The sequence below is a fragment of the Amblyomma maculatum genome, chromosome 2 (assembly GCF_055883805.1).
Source record: "Amblyomma maculatum isolate TAMU_Amacu chromosome 2, ASM5588380v1, whole genome shotgun sequence".
Classification (NCBI taxonomy): domain Eukaryota; kingdom Metazoa; phylum Arthropoda; class Arachnida; order Ixodida; family Ixodidae; genus Amblyomma; species Amblyomma maculatum.
Genome location: NC_139345.1, coordinates 2917780 through 2940852, shown reverse-complemented (window position 1 = coordinate 2940852; position 23073 = coordinate 2917780). Strand labels below are relative to the sequence as shown.

At 44.2% G+C, this 23073-nt stretch overlaps 2 protein-coding genes across 2 annotated transcripts in view; one reads left to right on the top strand and one right to left on the bottom strand.

Annotated features, from left to right (window-relative positions):
* Positions 1-2796, top strand: part of LOC146197842 (esterase 6-like) — a 33395-nt gene extending 30599 nt beyond the window's left edge. Inside the window, exon 10 of the mRNA XM_084593091.1 lies at positions 513-2796. Coding sequence (XP_084449217.1) covers positions 513-885 — 373 coding nt within the window. The 3' untranslated portion in view covers positions 886-2796. The remainder of the gene's footprint in view (positions 1-512) is intronic.
* A 307-nt stretch (positions 2797-3103) lies between these two features.
* On the bottom strand, positions 3104-22803 carry LOC146197841 (salivary anticoagulant protein P23-like). The gene is made up of 8 exons (XM_084593092.1): positions 22615-22803; positions 17202-17273; positions 15594-15671; positions 15421-15495; positions 12510-12566; positions 5861-6003; positions 5141-5323; positions 3104-4245 (listed from the first exon to the last, which is right to left on the bottom strand). The coding sequence occupies exons 2-8, from the start codon at positions 17251-17253 to the stop codon at positions 3937-3939; spliced, it is 897 nt and encodes a 298-aa protein (XP_084449218.1). The 5' UTR covers positions 17254-17273; positions 22615-22803; the 3' UTR covers positions 3104-3936.
* Between the last annotated feature and the right edge of the window lie 270 nt (positions 22804-23073).

Sequence of the window (23073 nt, the reverse complement as noted above, 5' to 3'; positions counted from 1 at the left end):
GGGTAGGATAGCTTCGCTTTATGTCACGCCGCCGAGTCGATGCGGTCACAAATAAAGAAATATTTCGCAGCAAATGCCTGTATTGTCTCATCCTTGAGGTGATACAAAAATGCCAACAAAATTTTTACAGATTGATCTAGGTCTGCATGCCCAAAAATGTCGGAGAAATATATGTCGGCTTATCATTACAAGCTGTTTCAAAGCAGCTTAGCCTGATAGAATGCCTTAGAAAAAATGACGATGAGTATTATTCGCTACAAAACTTCAAATGCAAGCTATTTTAATATTGATAAAACTTCCGCTTGTCTTGTAATTTTTCAATAGTTCATTGTCACCCTATTCGCATTAGCGTATTAAATACTGTCTAAGTACTTTGCTACTGAGACCAGTGAGCATACGAGCCCCAGCCATTTTGAAGTTCATATTACCAATATCAAGATAGACGAATTGTGCATATAGACACTTCGTGTTAATTTCAGTTTGCTCGCCTTAACCAAATGGACGTCGCGCAGGAATCCCATTACGCTGCAAGCCATCAACCCTGCTCTGCGTCAGTACAACAACATGTCACTGACAAACCCGGCTGGCGTATCGGACCCCGTGCCGTACCGGCCGCAGGAGATGGACTTCTGGAACTACTTCGTGCCTGACCTGCACCTGGAGCTGAACCGCACCAGCTGGGCGTCGTATCATAACGCGCGCGAGGCAACCCATTTCAAGGCAGCCACGTGGGGAACTACCACGCTGGTCGTGCTGCTTGTTCTCATCGTCGTTGGCCTTTTGGCCGCCTTCTTCGTCTATCGGCGCCAGAAGAGGAGGTCGCGCAAGCTGAACGCACGCGAGGGCGTCGAGTTCAGGCCCGTCTCTCAGGACGTCAAGCTGTAAGGGGCCGGGCACCTTGAATTTCGGTGAAAGATCCACCAGGAGAGTCGGCCAAGTTTGATGGAACCCGAAGGTCATGTGCGACGAGTTCATTCTTCCAACAGTGACTTGACTCCCTGGAGCCTATGCCTGCCGCAGGTCATGTGCTCCGATTGTCGCACCCTCACCGGGCATAGATGCTCTACTCTCGTTTTATCCTTGTGCAGTTTCAAGGCATTCCAGGACATGTGAATAGACACTTGCAGTGGCGGATTGTGCTGACGTATACTTCCCTGGACAAATTTAAATTATTTAAAAAAAGTGACAAATAGAAATGGGAGCTCTCAAGAATCATAAGCAACGCTAAAGGCGTTGACTGAATGGTTGGGATCTGTGGAGTCAAGAGCATATTTTGCGTGCGCTGTTTTTAAATGTGTTGTTTTTCAAGCAAGTCGTGGCCTATAACTAACCCCTCTCATTTAAGCTATTGACGTATGCTCAATCACTTGTTACTGCGAAAGAAAACCGCTCACAATATGTTTCGTAGGTTTCATTCTATCCGAGCTATTTCATAAGAATAACCAACTTACAAATATGAGCGACTAAGTGTTCCCCCATCATGTTTAAGTTGGATGATGACGGGGAGCGGAGGGGGAGAGTATATTGTAGGTATACAATTTGCAACGTCATGTGCTAAGAGCCAGTAAAGCACCGGCTTGGCCTGATTGTCATCACTTTCATGTTTGGCTTGTCTTTTAGATGAGTGAAAAAGGGTCTAGTCATCCTGCACATCATCACTTGCTAGAATGTTGTGTTAATGATTTGGTGCTAAACTATAGGACAGCTGATTAGTACCTAAATGCATAGTGGTTGTTTAGGGGCAAGAATATTTCGAATCAAGCGGTATGTCAATCTTTCATACATTAAAAACGTCATAACTTATCGTTGCCAAAGTGCAAAGTTTCAGAGCCCAATGAACGATATGTTTCTTCTGGCAGTACGAGTGGACACAGCAGTGTGTGGTTAATCATTCATATATCATTATAGTTTTTAAATTACATTAAAATATTGAACTGAAATTGTGTTTAAATTACTGTCATGAGCAACGAACTATGTTCGATTGCTTTTTGCGGCATGTGTTTCATGCGTTATTTTTAAAATGAAGCTATAAACCCACGGAACATACTTATGTGATCGGAAGTCTTGCACGATGCGCAATTCCCGATCATCTTTATTATTTACTTGAAAAGTTAGGGTTAGCACTGCGCGCAAAATATTCTGAAATAGCGGAGAAAACAACACAGTTCACAACGGAAAGTCAGCGCCAGGCGTGCATAAAACAATGTAACAACGTTCTATGAGCCATATTTATACAAATCTTCCAAATAGCTTTCTCGGTTAATTTTAATTGTGAAATCATGCTTTTGGAAGTAATAATTGCTAAGGCCGGAGAGCTGTTTTCTTTTTCTTTTTTTGCCGCGATTAAAGGCTATAAGCATTATCTTAGCTTTCCACCGGAGTAGATACAGAGTCGCCATGCATCGCGTTAATATAAGTGCAGTGCGTGTCGTTTTGTGCACGACTGATAGTAAATTTGCGCGCATCTTGCCTAATCCATCCACTATTTTGACGATCATCTGCCTCGGCTTGGGAATGTGACCACATGTGAATGTCATTTCATTACTGACTGCAGCCGCATAATACCAACAACATATCGCTGCTTCCTCTCCATCCTTGCTGGTTGCACCGCATTTTTCCCTTCTTGTGACTTGTGCTGCAGTCGGAATATTTGTTTTTGTTTTTTCACATTTCATTTCATTGTTAACGCTAAAAAAAGCGGCTGGACCGTTCACGTAACCTTTTGCAATCGTGTTGTTCCTTCCGTGACGTATGCTGCAACGTTTATGTTCACAGTGAACAAATAAAATTACCGCAATGACATTGTTCTGTGCTTTCTTCTTCGGTGTTTTAGTACCCCACAGTCACAAAGAAGTTAGTAGGATCATTTTAATCAGTCCTTACTGCCACTTTTTACTGCGTAAAGACTGCATTCAAACAATTCTGCCTCACTCCGTCGCCCCTCATATTTTTTTCTCCAACTTTATAGAAATAATGATAGCTGCAGGCATCACGTTTTTGTTAAAGCCCAAGCTCTTGCGGTGAAAACAGAAGAAAGGCGCGCAACTTTTTTTCAACACGATTGAGTAGCTTTTCTATGGAGACAAATATATGTGCCAACAGAAAAGAAAAGAGAAAAACATTTATTTCGACCTTGACATCAGCGTCTACGCGCATGCAGGGCCAAAACGATACAATGCCCTCGAGTAACCAAACGCACCCTTTCGCTGGTTTTAATTGCCTGGGTCGTTATTTATATAAAACAAATCGCCTTTTAGTCACAAACTTCGACGCTTAGTGAGAAAGGACGCAGAAGGGTATCCGTTTTTGGAAATTATACATGCACGGTTCGAGTCCCGCAAAATGTGAATGAGCACGAACTTCATGCCGGCATCAACAGCCAACGGTTGCTCGCCACCAGCAAAAAACGCTAAAAGGAGGAGTTTGACTATTTAACTGTGCTGAACTCGTATGCACAAGCTCGAAATCGCACCTATCTGTAACGAAATCAAGAGACTAGTCGAACACTTGTGTCTGTAATGCACTTAGGTCCAGCCATTTTATAGCTGGAACATTTGGCGACTGTTGCATCTACCGAATGATCACGAGGTCACACGGTGAAGAGAAAAAAGTATTACCGCATGCTCACGCCACTTTTCGCTGAATCACGTGATTTGCCGATCCAACGATTCATGTAAAGACGATCAGATACGTCTTCGTTTAGATAGAAGACGAGCGCTGAAGATTTTCATCACTGAATCCATATTTCAGTGCACTTAATCTGCTCTCGAATCACGCCCCTTTCTTGATGGGAGAACTGTAGCCAAAGCTAGCAGCTCGTGCAAAAGACACGCACACAAACGGTAGTCACGACCACGAATTGCTGATAAGGGACACGTGTTCCTAGCTTTGGTGACTTGCAGTGTAGCCTGTAAAAGGCCGCCTCCGGACCAGGGCTCAGGCCCGTGGCAGGTCCGTGGAAGCAATGGCTCTCGCCAACAGTGGCGCGTAGTCGTCGTGAAGCAGCGAGTCGAGCTCTTTGGCCACCGTGGTGCGCACGTGGTACTTGAAGCCCCGGTCGCGGTCTTCGTTCAGGTTCAGGTTGGCGCCGTGGGCGACGTCCAAGCTGACGTAGTCGATAAGGAACGTGCGCAATATGGCTTCTTTGGCTGGTGCCGCCGTCGCCTCAATGCGGGCCGCGCCGGTGCGAACGATCACATTCACCGGCACAGCCTTGATGGTGCCGGCCAGGTCATCTCCTTTTGTCTGCGGGCGACACAGAAAAGCAGTGTTGAAGACAAACGATGTGTGTGCAATTTTTCAGCGTAGCTCTGCATGAACTGACTATAAGCAATAAATAGGCATACGAATCATGAACATCTGTTTATGTGAATTCGCTATGGGCACCTGACAATACGGTGTCAGTGTGATTAGCCTATGTCGACGTCATTGGCACCGCACATGTACCAACCGCCATGCCCAACCGATTAGGTACCGGTTCATTCACTGCCACAGGTGGCCAAGAGTGAATCGTATGCACGCAGCTGTCACATTTATTTTGCTGTACCACAGCCAACAAAAGTGCGCATGATTATACTTCATTCTCAGTGCTCTGAGCGAACGTGCTAACGTCAAGAGGGTCATAACCTTACGAGCCCCTTGCTCCAGAGCTGAACCGAAATGGAACCACTTTCCCCGCGCTTGAACAAATATTTTGGCTCGAGAAGGCGCCATTGCCGTCGCTATGCGTTATGTCGTAAGTACATAACTGGCGGACAGAACAGTGCCGCTCGATCAAGCTGCACAATGTAGGAACACTAAAAGGAGGCTTTTAGCACATGAAGAGGAATCTGCTTCGGCCTCGCGATGAAAGAAGGTATTCAAAATTTTAAAACTATCCTTAAGCGCGGTGAAAGTGAATAGCAGCTTCAAGACGTTGCCTTGAACCGTTTCAATCGTTAGCCTCAGAATCTAGCTCGCAGAAAGATGCCAATAGTGGAAATTTTCGCAGCAGCAGCAACTATCCCTTAAAACACGCGGAATGGTTTATGCCACCTCTCCTGGCCGCAACGTTCACAAATAGAAATTCCTCGCGGAACACTGCCTCCCTTGCACTTCTAACTATGCATGCTTGCGCACACTCAAAGCATAACCCACTCACCACTGCAACGAAGCTGGCAGTGATGCCGCTGAAGTCAAGCGTGCAGCTAACGCTCGTGTTGCGCCCCACGCGCGCCGGCTTGTCGCAGTCGCCCAGACGCCGGATGCCCGTGTCGAAGCCGCGGAAAATGCCAGCGGTCATGTTCACCTTCAGATCCCGGTTCGTGAAGCCTGTCTTGAGCACCTGCAGGAACGGATAAGGTAAAAAGCACGAGTTCTTCTCCACGTCATGCGGTCTCGTGAAGTCACACCACCCAACGACAAATTAGTGCTCGGCCCTGCCACCTGCCAAACACCACCTGCCAGAGCCATGGCCGTGATTTTCCAATCACAGCGCTGACAACGCGGAAGCCAGATTTTCTAGAGAACGGGGCCTCTAATGCTGCTGCGTAATAGATAGCGTGACAGACTGGCGTTTTTGTTTGTCCTCGGCAAGAGTTTATTAAAAAGTAATTATAAAATCAAGGGGCGGGGGCAATTTCTATGACTCTGACGCATTGATCATTAGTTCCGGGGTTTTATGGGACTAATCATGGGAGGTTGTGGCCAACTACTGCACCATGGTGGCCAACTCCTGTTCTGGTGAGGAATTGCGTTATCGGAGGTGTTCATCGGCATCAGGTCGCACACCTAACCTACATGCTCTAGTGCAAATAACTAAACACAAATTCCTAAAGAAAATATCATGCGAAAAGAATCCATTGGTCCCATGCAACTCTACCTTGAACTTGAAGAAAGGAATAACTGCCGAAGGATACAGCCTGGGCGTTGCCTTCAGGAGGCGCAGCATCTTCTGTTGCAGCACGGTGTCAATAAAGGCGTTTGCATCCTTGATGGAGCCGCCCGGAGAAGCCGGGGACGAAACTGCGCATGGAGAACAAAAAACAGCTGAGCCAAACAGCTGAGCTGCTGTGAAAGCGAGCAAGGTTCACCAGAAACAGGTAACAAAAAAATGAAATCACATCTCTTTCCAGGCAGCAGTCTCTACGTCTAAAAAAAAAAAAAAACCTGATCCTATTTAAAAGTTACACACCGAGCCACCGTAAGATTAAATGAGTTTGTTAACTAGCTGATTAACAAAGAAGCTACAAGCCGCATGAGGCTTAACTAACACTTTTGGACTGGAGCATGTATGTTTACTTTTAGCTCTGAGTAAGGTTTTTTAAAGATATTCACAAGGAATGGTAGTCTGATCTCAAAAAGTGTGTAGTCTATCTCGTAGATGTGTGGGAATAGTACTCCTTGAGAAGGGAATCGGGTGCAAATAATGTCAACTTGGTACCGAACTTAATACCACATACAGAATCTAGTACAGATCGAACAATAAAACAAAGGACGAAATTGAATACTGGCACGAAAATTCGTTATTTGTTGCAAATATCCTCGACTTGCGTCCTGCTAGAAATAAGAGAAAGGTACTAACTATACGGGGATGGGATAAGGAGCTGAAACACTACCGCTGCCCGAAGACGCACCATTGACCTCTACTGCAGTGACTGCATAAGGTACACGTATACGAAATTTATGAGTGTCATGTCATATTAGTGAGAAATTTAAGTTTTGCTTACCGATGACGAAAGAAAGCAAATTAGCTCCTCGTGTCAGTGGGAAGCCTGGCGCAGCTAGGCATGAGCACCATGATTGAGCCCCATGACATATTTTTCTAAGCCTGTCTCACCCCTACAAATCAGCCATTCTTACAGACCAGTACGAGCATTATAATCACCGCAACATTAATCTAACTTGTCGCTGACTTGAAATCCCCGTGCTGCGCAGGTCGTCAGCGGTGGCATACACGTCGTTAGAGCGCGTCCTGCTTTCGAAAAAGTCGTGGAAGAAAATGCGGTAATTATTCGCGACAATTCAAGTGCTACTTAATTACTTGCGAATGTATTATAGCTGTTTCGAATAATTGCGAGCTTATTGACTCGGGCAGCGAATTCAATAGGAGGATATCTGATCAGCTTTTCAAAACTTTCTAGAATTAGCATACCTTGGCTGTGTCGTAGAGTAGAAAGTAGGTATAAGTATGAAATGCATTGTAGGAAAGGCTTAGTGAAGACAACTCATAGATGGTGGTATCCCAGCATACGTTTTATGGATGGCAGGACCCTTTGATGCTGTACGTGCTTCCCTTTTTTTGCCCGCCTCTGTTCTTCTAGATTGGATATTGTTTTTTTTTTGTCTATTCGGACAGGAAAAGTTACGGGAGGTATTGAAGACTAGTTACATGCTCTGAAGGCGAACCTGACTAATTTTAATACATACACCAATCAGCTGTATGTAGTCCACCGTTAATACACAGAAATTAAGCTTGGTCTACTCGGTTACCGCAACTGACCGTCTAATTCAATTCGCTTGTTTTTCTTTTCAAAGTTCATGAGACTAAATGTTGCACACAAACACCTTAATTCAACTTAGTCTACTTTATTGCACCGTGATCCGACCTAATCCGATATAATCCACTCTTAATCCGCCGCAAAAAAAAAAAAAACACAGAATCTAACGCAGTTCATTCTAACTGATGTTATTTAAACGTATCCACTTTTACAGAGCCATAATGCACCAAAACTGACACTTTATTCCACTGAAATCCAACTTATTTCAATATAATTTACTCTATATTCCTTTGCCTTTCATCGAAATTCCCATTTAATCCTCCTAATACAAATTATTCCACCGTATGCAAGTTGATTCAATCAAATGAACTCTGAATCAAATCTTAAGTTCTACAATCCAGCCTAATTAACCTTAATCCTCAAAAAACAACCTTTATTCCAGGGCAGCCTACAGCGGGCGATCTGCGCGCTAACTAATTAGACCTCTCGGGACGCTGTGTGCTGCCTCCGGATTTGGCAATTTGAGTGGCAACAGTTTTTTAGGCTTTATAAGCGAGCTCACTGCCGCTAGAGACGGAGACCTTCACGAGCGAGCGTTAATTTGTCGAGTGCAGTGCCGCTCGCAAGGAGGGGATGCGTCGTTGTTTCCCTGGCCGTCGCCTTGCGGCTACAGCCTTCTGCGCCCGTGCCTATATCATACTGTAAATAACGCCCTGTAAACAGTGTATGAATACGCCTTTTGTTCAACGCATTGACGCTGATTCGGCTTCATAGCTACCGATCACGAAACAGGGGACGAGCGCTACTACGGTCCCGACTCTTTCGGCACAAAAATGGCGGTTTCGGTTAATTCTCCGTTAACGAAACGCTTCGTGTACTACCACCAGATCATCATCATCATCATCCGCAATGCACTCATGACTAAGGCCTCTCGATTTCTCCAATTGACCTTATGCTATGCTGGCTGCATTCCTACAGACTATAATTTGTCTCATCCGCCCACCTATTTTTTGTTACCCCCTGCTACGCTTTCTTTTCCTTGGAATAAAGTTTGTTACCCTTAGTGACCATCAGTAATCCTCTCGTCGCATTACATGTCCTGAAAATGCCCATTTTGTTCTTGATTTCGACTAGAATGTCACTAACAACGTAACTAGCTGTTCTTCAAGGCGATTTACAACTTCTACACTGACGTTTTCTCCTTGAAGAAAATAACAGGCATATCTATAATTCATTAGTTTGTATTATTAATTATTTTGATGATAGAAGAGAATAATCAAGATTAGGATAGACGACGCTGAACGGTTCTTATAGCACCTCAACCGCCTTCATGCCGTTTTCAATGCCACCCGTTATGCTGCCTTGCCCCTTGTTTCTTCAAAATGGCATCAGCTTTTCCCTACTGGCTGAGCTTCCAGAAACGGAGTCAATGTGGTGCAAACTTGATATTTCATTCTTAAAATTAGTTATAGGTTTCATATATTGTCCTCCAAATGTTGATCACAATATATTTCCTGCTCTTACCGATTACATTACCGCTCACAGACTACATAACTGCAAAACGGTTTTGTGTGGCGACTTTAATTTACCATGCATAGATTGGGCTGCTCTTGTATTGACTGGCCGCGACAAGACAGAGTATGACTCACTTAACAATGTTGTGATTTATTTCGATTTCGCCCAGGTTATTGTTCGCCCACACGTAGTGATGCTTTGCTGGACCTTGTGCTTTTGAACGAGCAGTTATCACAATGTGGATACGAATGCGATGTTAGTGATGGTCTGTCTGATTTTAAGGTTGTCTTTCTTAAATTGAATGCTGCAGGTGAACGTAAAAAGCCTGAATACATAATGATTACAGACGTCAGTCGGGCAGATGACAGCTCAATACTTGGTGCTCCAGAGTCAAATTTTGATGATTTCTGTTTTTTTTTTTTTTGTTTTTTCTAGCGAACACTAGAATGTTGCCATGCTGGTCGAGCGATTGTATTACATAGCACATGAATGTCTGTGCAATTATGTGCTGTGGAAGATCTATAGAAGAAATCTCAAACACGTTTGGTGCAACAGGAAAGTTATTCAACTTAATCGTCGCTTAAAGAGACTTCATAGACGGTGTGAGTCGCAGCACAACGAGAGCTCCTTGTTAGGCTCCTTAAAACAGCTCTTAGAACAAAAATCTATGGGCTACGGAATTTTATTATGAAAATACGCTGTCAACATTCATAAAGTTCTACCCCTCTGAGTTCTGGAAGACAATTATTCCGAGTTGTCCTCATTCTTCCTCATTTGTTATTAAGGTTAACCTTGTTCTGACCCTTCTGCTATCTCCGAAAACTTTTAATACCTATTTCAGATCGGTACTTGGTAGCTACATTGGCACCAGATTAATGTTTTCTTCAACAGGTGAGCTGCCTCCTTTTCCGAATTTGGACATAGATTACAATGAAGTTCATAATCCTTTATTGCATATTGGCACAACCAATAGTTGTGGAGTTGATGGCATTTCTATGTTTCTTAGAAAGTATTTTGAGTGGTGTGCCCGGGACCTGACTCTAATCTTCCTACAATCATTTCATTCACAAACCCTCCCACTAAGCTGGAAAAATAGCAAATGCATCCCAGTATTTAAGTCCGGTAACAAACAGTCTCTCTTTAACTATAGATCAATTTCTTTAACATGCACTTTTTGTAAGGTTCTGGAGTCTATTATTCATAAACATATTGTTTCATATTTGTCTAACAACAACCTTCTCTCTAATAATCACACTAGGTTTCCGGCTGGGTTCCCTACTCTCACGCGGTTAATTGAATTCACACACGACATCGCCTCATCTCTGAATAACCGTGGTAAGAGAGATGCCAATTTTTTTGATTACTCAAAAGCTTTTGACTTGGTTTCCCACACCAAGCTCATCAGTAAACTGGGTGAATATTTTACAGGAAATCATGGTGTATGATTAAAGGCATGGATTAATGAATACTTGCACATAAGATCACAGTTCGCCACGTTTAATCATTCTCAGTCATCGTCTGTCTATGTAACATCCGGTGTCCCGCAGGGAGCAGCTTTAGGGCCACTTCTATTCCTCATTTATATTGACGTCATTGATATCGCTAAAAATACATCAAACTATGTTTCTATGCTGATAACTGTGCACCGTATACAAACGTCAAAAGCGCAAGCGACCAGCAAACTCTTAGCAAAATGTTTTTTAATTGATTCGAGTAATTCTTGGCAAATGAAGATAAATTTTAGAAAAATCGTGTCGATGATTTTTTACTAATAAGAAAACTCCTTTCCGTTTTTCCTATGCTAACAATGAACATCCATTATAACACGTAAAAGGATTCAAATCTCTCGGTGTAACGTTTTCTTCTAACCTGAAGTGGTCCAGATAAGTAGATCTAACATGCTCCAAATCACTCAAGAGGCTTGGTCTCTTAAAACGTACATTAAATGATGCAACCAAAAACTTCAAGCTAACAGCGTACCGATGCCTAATAAGGCCTATGCTTGACTATGCTTCGACAGTATGATCGCTGGACTTTGATAAATATGTCGCTAAGCTTGAAAATGATCCCCCCCCCCCCTCCTCAAAAAGCGATGATTTTTATATCAGAGGTATGACCGCCACTTCTCAATCTCATCTTATGCTCGCACTCCATCACTTGACACGCTTCAAAACAGACGCACGTGTTAACGCACACAAGGTCACAAGGTCAGTAACAAAGTCACGTTGACACCCCCGTTTCCTTCACTGCTTCTTCCGCCCATTTTACCCACCGTACAAACTCTCTTAACATCTCGCCGCTCAAATTCACACTTGCGGCCAAAGTGATATAGTATATCAAATCCTGTTGTGACGGCCAGTGCCGAAAGACCTGCCGATTTGCTCCAACATGTTCATCTGCCGAAACCTCCGTTTCACCAAGTCGGTATCGACTTATCAGGGCCGTTTCCTAAGTCATCTCAGTGCGACAGGGGATTGTTGTTGCCACCGATTATTTATCACGTTACTGCGAAACAAAAGGTCTCCGGCGTGGTACTGCTGCCAAAATCGTCCAGTTTTTTGTACAAAACATCGTGCTTCGCCATGGCGCTCCAGATGTTGTTATCACAGACCGAATGTGCAGATAGTGCAGGAAGTAATGAGTCTCAGTTGCACAGCTCACCGGTGGACTACCGCCTATCACCACCAGACGAACGAACTGACGGAACGCCGAAGCAAAACAATGACTGATATGACCTCCATGTACGTAGATGTCGACCACAAGAACTTGCATGCTGTTCCCTACATCACGTTTGCCTATGACACCGCAGAGCAAGAAACACCGGCTACTCGTCTTTCCCCCTTTATTCATGGACGCAAAGTGACGACCACAGTAGATGCGATGCTCCATCCGGATGGCACACACGCCTGCGCCCAGCTTGCCGAAGAAGCCCGCCGGCTGGTCAGGCTTCGCATTCGTCAGCAACAAATCCGTGATGCTTGGCGACACAACCTCTGTCATCGGGATGTCGAATATCAACGCGGTGACCAGGTCTGGGCATGGACCCTAAACCCGGCAGAGATGTCACTCCGAAAAACTCTTGCGCCGGTATTTTTTCTTTTTTTGGCCCCTATATGGTCCTTCGCCGTGTTAGTGCGTGGATTATGAAGTTCTTCCTGAAGAGACTGCCCGGTTTTCGCTTAATGCTCCGCAGTCTGACATTGTGCACGTCAGCTGACTGAAACCTTAAAGTGCAGTGTTTGTGCGTGCCGCTCCTTTGCTACATTGTATACTGTCTGTTACTCCGTCTACCCTTATTTTTTTTTCTTCTATCCTTTTAAAGTCGGGACTATTCTTCTCTTTACGAAGAGGTAATATCACATTGGCTGAGTGTCATCACCGGTGTGACTCCCTTGAGGGGAGACTATGTAACTATGTAATGGAACTATGTAACTATTCAACAAACAAGTCTGGGCCTCTTGCTGTACATTTACTATGATGCCTTGTTATAACTTGGGTAAAAGTGTCTATACTCACCACTGGGAATCGGCCTGAAAATGCGCCTCGGAGGAACCGGAGGTGGCGTTCTGGGAACTGCAAGAAATCAAAAGGAGGTGGAGAAAACAGCGACTGAGAACGAAGTGTTTTTTTATTATCATATGGCGACAAGTACAGTCGACTATCAGTCGAGTGCAGTTTGAACCTTATGCACAAGTGAGACAAGCATGTCTTGTAGAAACTAGCATCAGTGCTATTCTTATTAGATTTGCGTACACGAGAAAAGTCTGAACCGCACTGAACTGTGCAACAAAATGAAAGTGAAAAACTTCTAACAAATACATGCCTTAATTTTTCGAGGACTTGAATTGCCACTGACTGTGAAAGGCTCAGAAGCGCAGTTGATCGTGTTGTGCGCTGCTTTTTTATGCACCAAAATTGTCCCTCTTGCGCCTGTCACTTGTGGGAGGGAGCAGAGAAATACATGGAGTAGTTGAAATCAACTATTAAAGTTTTTTTGGCTGTACCGAGCTAAACCTGCAGCTCGAGATGTTATAAAAAAAAAAAAAAAAAAAAAAAAAGACCGGGCCAGCTTTGTACAGCTGCTAGCACACTTATCTACAGCGCTCCAGCGTGAAGGAGGCAAAATTTTAAATTAAGCACGTAGTTTAAGTTCACCCTGCTCGCTGTGTACGCGTAGAAGCTACAAAGGCAGGCAAGGACAGTCTACTGCCGGAGCCGAGTTGACAAAAAATTGGTATAATCTGGTAGATATCATCGCTGGGTTGCAATAACGGCTGTGGAACTCACGGGTTAATGAAGCAGTAATTTATATTTTAAATTGGTAAAGAAAGTCAGGTTTGCAGGTTTGAGCAGACGGTGACGGCATGCTGGGCCCTTTCGTTACGGCTAACATGGTAGCTGCCCGGAACGCTTGAAGTGAATATGCTACACTTTATTACTCTGCCACGGTGTAATACAGACATTTATATGGGATGATACGAACTTAAGGCAGCCTGCTTTCTTCCGTTTAAAATAAATTACAGCTACGTTAGTTTTTAACTTCGCTTGATCTGCTGGTAAAATGCTTTCGAAAAAGAAATCACCCAATCACATATTCCGCTATACTTATAGTGGCGCTATCATCGGCATGCGCTTCGCAAGCAAACACGATTGTTGGTATTTGTGGTAGACGTCACAGGGTTCATTTAATGCATTAATTTGTTATCAGGTTATTTACTACTCTCACTTATAGTTTCAACAAAATTTGTGCCTTTTAGTTAATAGCATGCTGTGCACGCTATCTAGAAAGCCGGGCAGTCCTTGTGTTCACAGAGTTGCATAGAGTCCATACTTAGTTTATATATCGTGTTCATAATGTCAGTGTTTTCAGACGTCTTATAACGCTGAGAGAAATGAGGCTACCGCATGGAACTATTAAGTTTTAAATTGTTCTGCTGTGCTTCTCGGCCACGCAGCCCACTATTCAATCGAAAAAAAAAAAAACTGAGAAAATTGTTGAAGGAGACAGTAGACTGTCCCTTTAGAGAGGAGCTTCGCTAAGTTCGGTATTTTTTGTCGCGCGCGCTCGAGCCCCGAGGTTTAACGACTTTAGGTTTTTAAGCGACCGATGACAGGAGCCCACCGCGGCTGTCTACGCGTAAAGCAGTACGGCCTCGTTGGTCCCCTTAGTAGGCCATTTATTATACGTATAGTTAACGTCACTGTTTATTAAAATGACTAGAAAACTTAAACCTAGGACTTAAGATGAACTTAACGCCAAGGAGACGGTCATGTTTTGGAGTGATTATTAGTAATTACTTAGTTTCGCCTCATCTAGAAGATTATGTCATTGATAGCGTAGGAGGCCATTGAAATTGGTTTTGGCTATTATACCCTGAAGCCGCTATTTGCGTATAGCTGACTACGAGTATAATTAATCGTTGCTGAATGCAGTATCTGTTCTGCGTAACCACAAGCATAAAACAGAAGGCTTTAGCCTTAATTATATTGAAACAAAAATTAACTGTCCTCCCCATTAAGAAGAACACTGCATCGGGGGACATGAAACCACGATGAGCCGTCGTTTTTCGGTTTCTGTTCCCAACAAAAGCCTAGACACGCAGAAAATAATTTTTTCAATTGAGCGCGAGATTCAGTGCCGTATTCGCGTTAATTAAAACAATGAAAACCATCCTGGAAGCCATTCTCTAAGCAGCAGGTCGTTCGACAACGTCTGCCATTTTAGACCTGCTATCAGCATTCGTGAAGTAGTCGAAGATTGGAGGCAAATCCCAGTATTCTTGCAATACGCACGCACGAACTTAGCGAATGATTGCGCACTCAAAGGAAAGAACAGCGATGTACAAAAAAAAATGCAATGATCTATTCTCTATTACTATTCACTTTGGTCGCCACTGTCCTATATACTATCGTGATTTCCGGGATTCTCTCCCCTGCCTCTTTCGGTAAATAATACTAATTACTTCTAGGAATTATGTGGTATGAAGTTCACAATTTATTGTGTGGTTATGAGCTTTACAGAAAGCTTTTCATAATATATTATTGCTAAATTCCTGAAGTAATTATTGCTGTACTCGAAGAGGCGCAGGCACAAGAAGCTGTCTTCTGTGCTTTCCCAACCCTTTTGCACTCATCGGTGGTTCTGTACACTTCAGACTGCCATCGAAAAAGTTGTCTCATCATAGCCATATGTATACCCTTAGCCTGTCACCATTTATTACCGTATAGAAGCCTACCCCTCAAACAAAGTGCCATATTCATGTTTTTGGGGCATCACTAAATAAAAAGTTAATAACTATCTGCGAGGTTTTAGGCAACTGTTCGTGGATTTCTTGAGCATAGTGCCTCTGTGTTCCACTTTTCTTTGTTCAAGACTTTCGCGAGTCTAAGTAGCCACGTGTCTCTCAGTTCAGTGGCGTGGACTCACTGCTTGGTCTGAAGGAATTCCCGCTCGGTCTGAAGGAATTCCTTGGGCCGGGAAAGACGGGAGCTCCGGGTACACCTGCATTTAGGTCGCACATTTATTACGTACGCACAGCATCGTGCACTCGTAAAATTCGTGCCAGGGTACAATAACGACAGCAAAAGTTTTGTACTGACGTGAGGGGTCGTCATCGTCTAGCAGGTCCAGGAACTTGTATAGAGTGTCCTCATAGCGCTCTGTGGTGGTTGAGGTTCCTGGCGCAGCGATTCGTGTGATGAGGGGATAGACAGAGAGAACAAGATGGTTTAGTTCCCGCTGACTGAAAATGATGTTCACCTCGCTTGTTAATGTGGATGGTTATTATTTCTTAAACTATTCCTGGAAGTTAAGTTGCTTTCCCGCTTTTAATTTGCCACAATGAATAGATAGATGGATTTATTGAAAGGAAAAGGCAGAGAGGTTGGCCCGAATAATTCAAATCTGGCCTGCTACTCTGCACTGGGGAAGGGGAAGGAGAGAAGAAAGAAGGTCATGATGGGTGACGATGTGGGAGAAGGCATATGAAATATATATACAGACACAGCAGCTTGCTTTACAAACGTGAATCAAGTCCGCTGGCGCTCAAATAACGGCAAAGAGCGCGCACTGCCTGGACGCCCTTCCCCTTGTCCTGCCAAGCGCCCAGCAGCAGTTCCTCCGACAGAGGCCTCTTGTCTAAACGCTTCAAGGAAGCAGCTAGCTAGCACATTTCTTTCGTTCGCATACTCTGGGCACACCAATAATACATGGTCCACAGTCTCTGGGATGCCACAAGTTAAACATTCCGGTGAGTCCATCTGTCCAATTAAATGTAAGTACTTGCGCGTGAAAGCCACGTTTAAACGAAGTCGATGTATCAAGCATGTCTGATGACGCGGAATATCACGCGGAACATTAAATTTAAATGTTCGATCGAGCCTTCTTAGACGGGTGTGTCGGGCGTCTGGTTGAGCCCAGTAAGCTGCTGTAACAATATTCATATAAATTTCAGTCTGCTCTGTGCCGTGTGAGGCATCGCTTAGTTGGTTTCATGCTCTATGTATTTTTTTGTTTTCAAGCACACCTCTATACTGAGTGTGTCGGTGCGTACTACGTTTGACTATCAGGTCGTTTATACAGTGAATGTTAAAATGAGTTGTGGCGTGCGAAGAAAAATATTATAGCAGTCATCTCATTAACAAAAGTCGACAGATGAAAACATGTCTCCAGCCTTGTCGCATAAAAAGTTATTTCATTCATAACAAAAGCATGCTTATTCTGTGCAGCTTTAACCGTTTATGGCGCCACTTAGCGGCATAGGGACGAGGCTTTCCGGCGGCCGATCTGGGGCAAACTGCATTAAAAAAGGCCTCAAAAATAACAAGTAAAGAAAATCGCTCCAGTAGCAGAAGTTCCCGGAGTCGCATAATTTATGGCAACAGAAATACCGACTTGTGACCTTTTCTTTTTGCTTGTCAGCGGTTATTATGGAGATGACAAAATGACCTGTATATAATAAAATTACTAAAGGCTCAAGTTGCTCTGCATACAAGTCAACTCTGTTCTGGAAGGGAAAGTTAACTTGTGATTATGTAAAAACCGCCATAAAGTATACATTATGGCACTAAAGTTAGATTAGCCACATTCTCATGGCAGTGTGAAAGGTTCTCCCTGGTGTTTCATGAGCCACGTAGCGGGAACCCCGTTCAACAAGCGGCCACAGATTCTCAGCACATTTTAACAGCTTGAAAAAAATTATTACGTACTTTGGCACCTAACGGCAACCACTACCAGGTAGACCAGCAATAGCCGGAACATTGTGGGAGTCTGGGTGTGTCCTAGAGGAAAGGTGTAGAGGAGGAGTAAGTATATAGCCTAAATGCATGCTAGAGTTTGTAGAGTTCTTCATCTTTTTCCACGGGCCACGGACTACGCGATGAGAGGTTAGACCTGGCGTAGTATTACTTTCGCAATAATAATGCACATATTTATAGGGAAATAATAATAATAAATAATAAAGAGGATGTAGCGCATGCTCTGTCTCTCTCTCTGACACACACACACACACACACACACACTCACACACACACACACACAAACACACACACACACACACACACACACACACACACACACACACACACACACACACACACACACACACACACACACACACACACACACACACACACACACACACACACACACACACACACACACACACACACACACACACACACACACACACACACACACACACACACACACACACACACACACACACACACACACACACACACACACACACACACACACACACACACACACACACACGCACGCACACACACACACACTCACTCACTCACTCACTCACTCACTCACTCACTCACTCACTCACTCACTCACTCACTCACTCACTCACTCACTCACTCACTCACTCACTCACTCACTCACTCACTCACTCACTCACTCATACACTTACACAATATTAATAATGCAGACCTGAAGCTTGCACAGGGAATGACGATTTTATTTTGTGGGCAGAAAATTCTCTCATGTCAGTTATGGCAGCTCTCACAAAGCAACGCGATCCAGTTGTGATTTGATTTTTTTTTTTGTCCACGTTCTGTTTGACTTCAATCGCGAAATTATTCCCGGTATCGCGTATCTCCCGCACTTATGCCTGTAATCGAATAATCTTTCAGCGCTGCGAAAAGATCAGGCAGCGTGAAACACCTATAAAAACACTGCGCAAACTTCCAAATATAACAGTAACAACAATAACGCTACCAGACGTGCCACTATTTGGTTAGTAAGCAGAAATCAGTACAAACTACGCTAGGTGGAATGCCACAACACAAGACAAAAGAGAAAGACTAAAGGTCAGAACGTAATTGCGAATGGTGCGTTGGAATGGAAAATAGGGATAACTTAACGCAAGGTTCTCTCGCCCCATAATCAATTTCCTTGTGCACGACAGCACTTTGCTCTAATGATGAAAACAAAACGTATAGGCGTGTCCGCGTTGACACGCATTCGCGTGCGAAACGATCGGCTGAGTATCGATGAAGGTGGCAATGCTTCGTGTTTTCTTCGAGTCCTATTTCTTTCTAACTGGCTTCAAATCAATTTTCGCAATTTTATTCGAATGATGGAGTTCACCACGTCTCTCTAAAGCCTTGTTATATGCACCCCTCTATATCAATAATTATCTTAAAATATTTTTGAAATACTGCTCTTCAGGTATTAAAAAAATACAACATTAGTATGCCCTTTCCGATATATAACTTTAAATCGCGTGTTGTCTTTATGACTTAGCATTGCTAAACTTTTTGCTTTATTTGTGCTATTATTTTTCCAATATAATGCCATTATTTGAGCCATTTATTAGTATGCAGGATGTGCATCCCCAGAGCCGTGAATATTGTGATGCGTGTTACACAACATTACTTCTTTAAGGAGCGTATCAGCAAACTGGTTACTAAGTGAACGTCACCGGTTACTTCTTAAATGCGTATTGTGACTCTTCTGATGGCGAGACCTAAGCAAAGCAGTTATACCCAGCTCAAAACTTCCTACCATTAATACGTTCCCGTAATAAAGAGCATGAATGAAAGTTGACTTCACGGAGTTAAGTAGCTGAGTAGACGACAGTAGTTTGTATATATATAGGGTTATTCGTTTTCGGGTTTTATATTTTTTCAAATTCGGGGGGTAAAAATCGGGCGTTATTTCTCGGCTTGATAATAGGGGAGAAATCGGGTTTTTCGTGGGAAAATTTCGCAATTCGGGTTTTATCGGGTTAAATTTGCAAACTAATAATTTATTCATTTGCTCTAACCGATGGGTAACAATTAGGGCTAGATTTTGGGCTGCTTTCAAGAAAATATTGCAAAATTTGGCGTTTTTTTTTTGGTAATTAATTATTACTCGCAGTGAGAGGCAACGGTCAGTTTTGAGAAAAGAAACATTTTGTTCACGAGGGCTGGTCATCGACGTTCTACACGTCCTTATTAACATACATAATCATCTGCATGCGCAACATCTCGGTTTCCATACGAGACCTGTCTGGTCTCTGCAGGTACCTTAGTTGAGAGAACGTTCGCTCAACGTCACAGCTGCCATTAGCTAGGCACAACAATGATAAGGCTGCATATGCTAGCCTTGGGTAACGCATAGTTGCGTCGTTCCAAAAGTCCATCACTTCAACACCTTCATTCGTGGGGCTTGCTTCCAGCAAGTACTGGTTGAACTCCTCGCGAAGCGAGCCTACATCGTCCATCACGGAATTAAAGAGAGGTCGGTAGTCATCAAACGACTTACTCAGCAGCCGCTCCTGGAACGGATCGAGTACGGCTCCCAGTTTCCACAATGTCAACTGGTTTTCTTCTTTGTCTTAGACGTTCCGTTTAAAGGTGCAGTCCCATTTTGTGGAGATTTTGGCGCAAAACTCTTCACAACAAGTTTTTACTAATATGGCACTGCTCTTAGGCAACATAGACCAAACACCTTTCGCCCGATCACTTTTACCGATGGTCGTGGAAAGCTCGTTGACAGTCTGCTGTAGCTTGACGTTTACGAGGCGATCGAAGCTTGGCATGAGGAGTTCTCCGCTTTCGAGCGTTTTCTGGACATCTAAAAGAGGCTCGAGTGCATCTCTCATTAAGACTGCCTTTGCATAAAGAACCTCTCTTTCAGAAAGTATCACTCGAATAGCTTCCGCTTTGGTGCTATCATGCGAGCATTCAACAAGTTCTGTTAATGAGCTCCACATTTCTATGACGACAACAAGCGCTTTGTAGAAGCTTTGCCATCTGTTCGGAACTACAGAAGGAGGCTTCTTTGCATCAGCGCCAAACAGACTATTAGAGGCACATATATTTCGATGTACTTTTGGTGCAGCTTGTTAGCGTGCTTAAATAATGCTCCAAACGAGATCACTGCGGATCGAACATCAGACACGCAAGGTGACGAAATCGCATGGTCAACGCTCACGTGGATCAAATGGGCTAAGTCCTTTACATGCAAGATGTGGATCGCTTCAGCTTCGCAGATCTCACGTACCATTTTTCGCATGTACTCCGCGGAATCTGTGGCTACGGCTACAGCATCCTTCTACGTCTTGCCCACAGTAAGGAGAGCCTTGCCGACTACCCGGGCCACTGTGTAGCTGTTCGAAGCATTAACTCTGTCGACGTCGACTAAACAAACCTGCGTCTTTTCTGCTTTTTGACTATAATAGCACACCAGAGTGTTAATGGTAGGCACTCCGGTTATGTCAGGAGATTCGTCGACGATAACACCCACTTTAACGGCTTGCATATCATCACGGATTTTCGCCATGTCCTTGTCAAAAGCTTCTTTCAGGTATTTAATCCGAAGTCGCTGTCCAGTCGGCATACTTTTAGCGGCCTTGCAGTATTTGCGTACGAAATCCCCTAGAGGTCCGTCCGCCTGATGCATGCTGATTCCACTGTACGCCTGGGCACGAACGAAGTCGTGAATCACGCCATCCGCTTCATTTTCTTTCGCACGCTGCCTACAGGAAACATCGAAGAGCGTTGGCTGAGATGTTCCCGCCTTTTCAGCTTCTTGGACCGCCATCTTCAACTTCTTATGACTGGAGGCACAGCAATTCCGTGGGCATAGTTGTTTCAGAAATCGGGAAAAATCGGGTTTTACCCGATATTTTAGGAACACGCTCGGGGTGCAAAAATCGGGTAAAATCGGGTTTTACCCGAAAACGAACAACCCTATATATATAACAATAAGCCCCATCCGGGTTCAATGTCAGTTGTGCCAGTTGATGAGCCTGTGTTTGCGCCCAATCTTAAGGAGACGGAATAAGCTAAAAACTTCTTTTTCTCGCGACTGCATGCTTTCCCAAGCTACCTATCGAGCGCATGCGATATTAGCCTGTTAGTGACTTCGAGTGTCTCATTCAGTCGAAGGTAGAATGAGAGAAAGGCGATGGCTATGTTTTATGAAATAGCACTGAACTAGGGTTGAGGTGGAACCTCAGTTCTGGGCACAGACGAAGACAAGACTCCTTGTCAAACCATTGGCTCGGCTTGCGAACTGAGTGCTATTTCATATCACTCAAAGTTACACCAAATAATAATGGTTAAGGGGCAGGTGACCCGGAAAACTAAGAAAAGCCGAGCCTCTAATGACCGACAAAAGCTAGCAAAAAACGAATGCATCGATCCCACTGGAGGCTCTTTGAATGTGTTTGCGTTTCATGGATTGATTTATTTGTCTCTGCCTGTTTTTTTTTTTTTTAATGTTTCTTCCAGACTCCTTTCGCAACGCTGATAAAAGGCCGTTTCGTGCATGGCATTGCGCTAGTCCGGTTTCCTGGTTTCTCTCTCAAAATATATTTAACGCATTTGCGGACGCTGATGCAGAATCATTAGCTCTGTACTATTGCGGAAGCAATAGTCAAATTATGATGTCGGTTTTCACTAGCATTAATTTTCTGCATTTTGTTTTAAGCTCAGCTCATTTTTTCTTGCAGTTGGTTATCGTCAGAGCAACTTTCTAGTTTTATCTCACGTAGTGCCACACGTCAGTCTATTTCTCTGCATTCATAATCCACGATATCGCTGCTCCCAACACTGGGGTGGACAAAGTAAGATTTACTGGCAACAAAACACGCGCATGCTGAAGACTTGACCGAGAGATGACGCCACTTAACATAGCGCTGCAGTGAAGTCCCTTGTCACTCGGCGAACATAACATTGCGCGAAGGAAGACGTGCTTAGCCTAGAAAGCCACTTCCGCGTCCTTGCCCTGAGCATAAAAAAAAATATCTTGAGCGACCAACTCGTTTGCAACTCTATCACAAATTACAGAAGTGAGAAATAACGCTTCAGGGTCCTCGGGCACACCCGCATGACATCATACATTGCAAATGTGAAAATAAATAACCGTGTTTAGGATATCGATCATGTAGATTGCTTGCCTAACTGAGCGCACAAGTTCTCGCCCTTGAAAACTTCTGAGAAACACTTGTGAAGCTGCCCTTGAGACACACGTGACCTGTGTTCCAACACACTGAGAAGCGCTAACCCACCTTATCTCAGCCTGCAGCCAATAATATTCATGTGCGAGCCCGCTAATAGCCCAGCATAAGAATGTAGACTCCACGATGATAAAGAACTGCAAGTGCGAACTTACACTGGGCTGATACGTCAGCGAAGCGAGGCTGTGATCGAACAGACCGGTGTTTACTCCTCGTAAGGGGACCTTGGCACTGCGTTGAGCTCACGTGTCTATCGGAAAGCAGCGGCGGATGTCGGCTGCCCTGCGCGCGACAGCGGCGACGATTCTGCCCGCGTTACGACGTCGACGCCGACGTCGGCAGCGACGCCGAGAGCCCGCGGTGGCCTCAAGAAAACCGGTTGCGTCCATGAAAACGCCCCCGAGCTGAACGACAAAATCGCCGCCCTCCGCGTCCTTGGCATAGACAGCGACGAAAGCGAACAAATCGATGAGTCGCAACGGCGCGCGTTGTATGGCGCGAAGCACGTCACACGATCAAGACGGATCGGGTTGCACCCTTCAGTCATGAATGAGCCATCGGCGGTTCGAGTGAACTGTGTGGGATGAGGGCGTTGGCATGCGGGGTTGTACGCA

Bases quoted from the DNA above. Each gene is read 5' to 3' on its own strand.
- LOC146197841 (XM_084593092.1), bottom strand. From the start codon at position 17,253: ATGTTCCGGCTATTGCTGGTCTACCTGGTAGTGGTTGCCGTTAGGTGC. The intron at 15,672-17,201 runs GTACGTAATAAT...TCGCTGCGCCAG, and splicing joins GGTTGCCGTTAGGTGCCAAA to GAACCTCAACCACCACAGAG. The intron at 6,004-12,509 runs GTGAGTATAGAC...CTCCATGCGCAG, and splicing joins TTTCAGGCCGATTCCCAGTG to TTTCGTCCCCGGCTTCTCCG.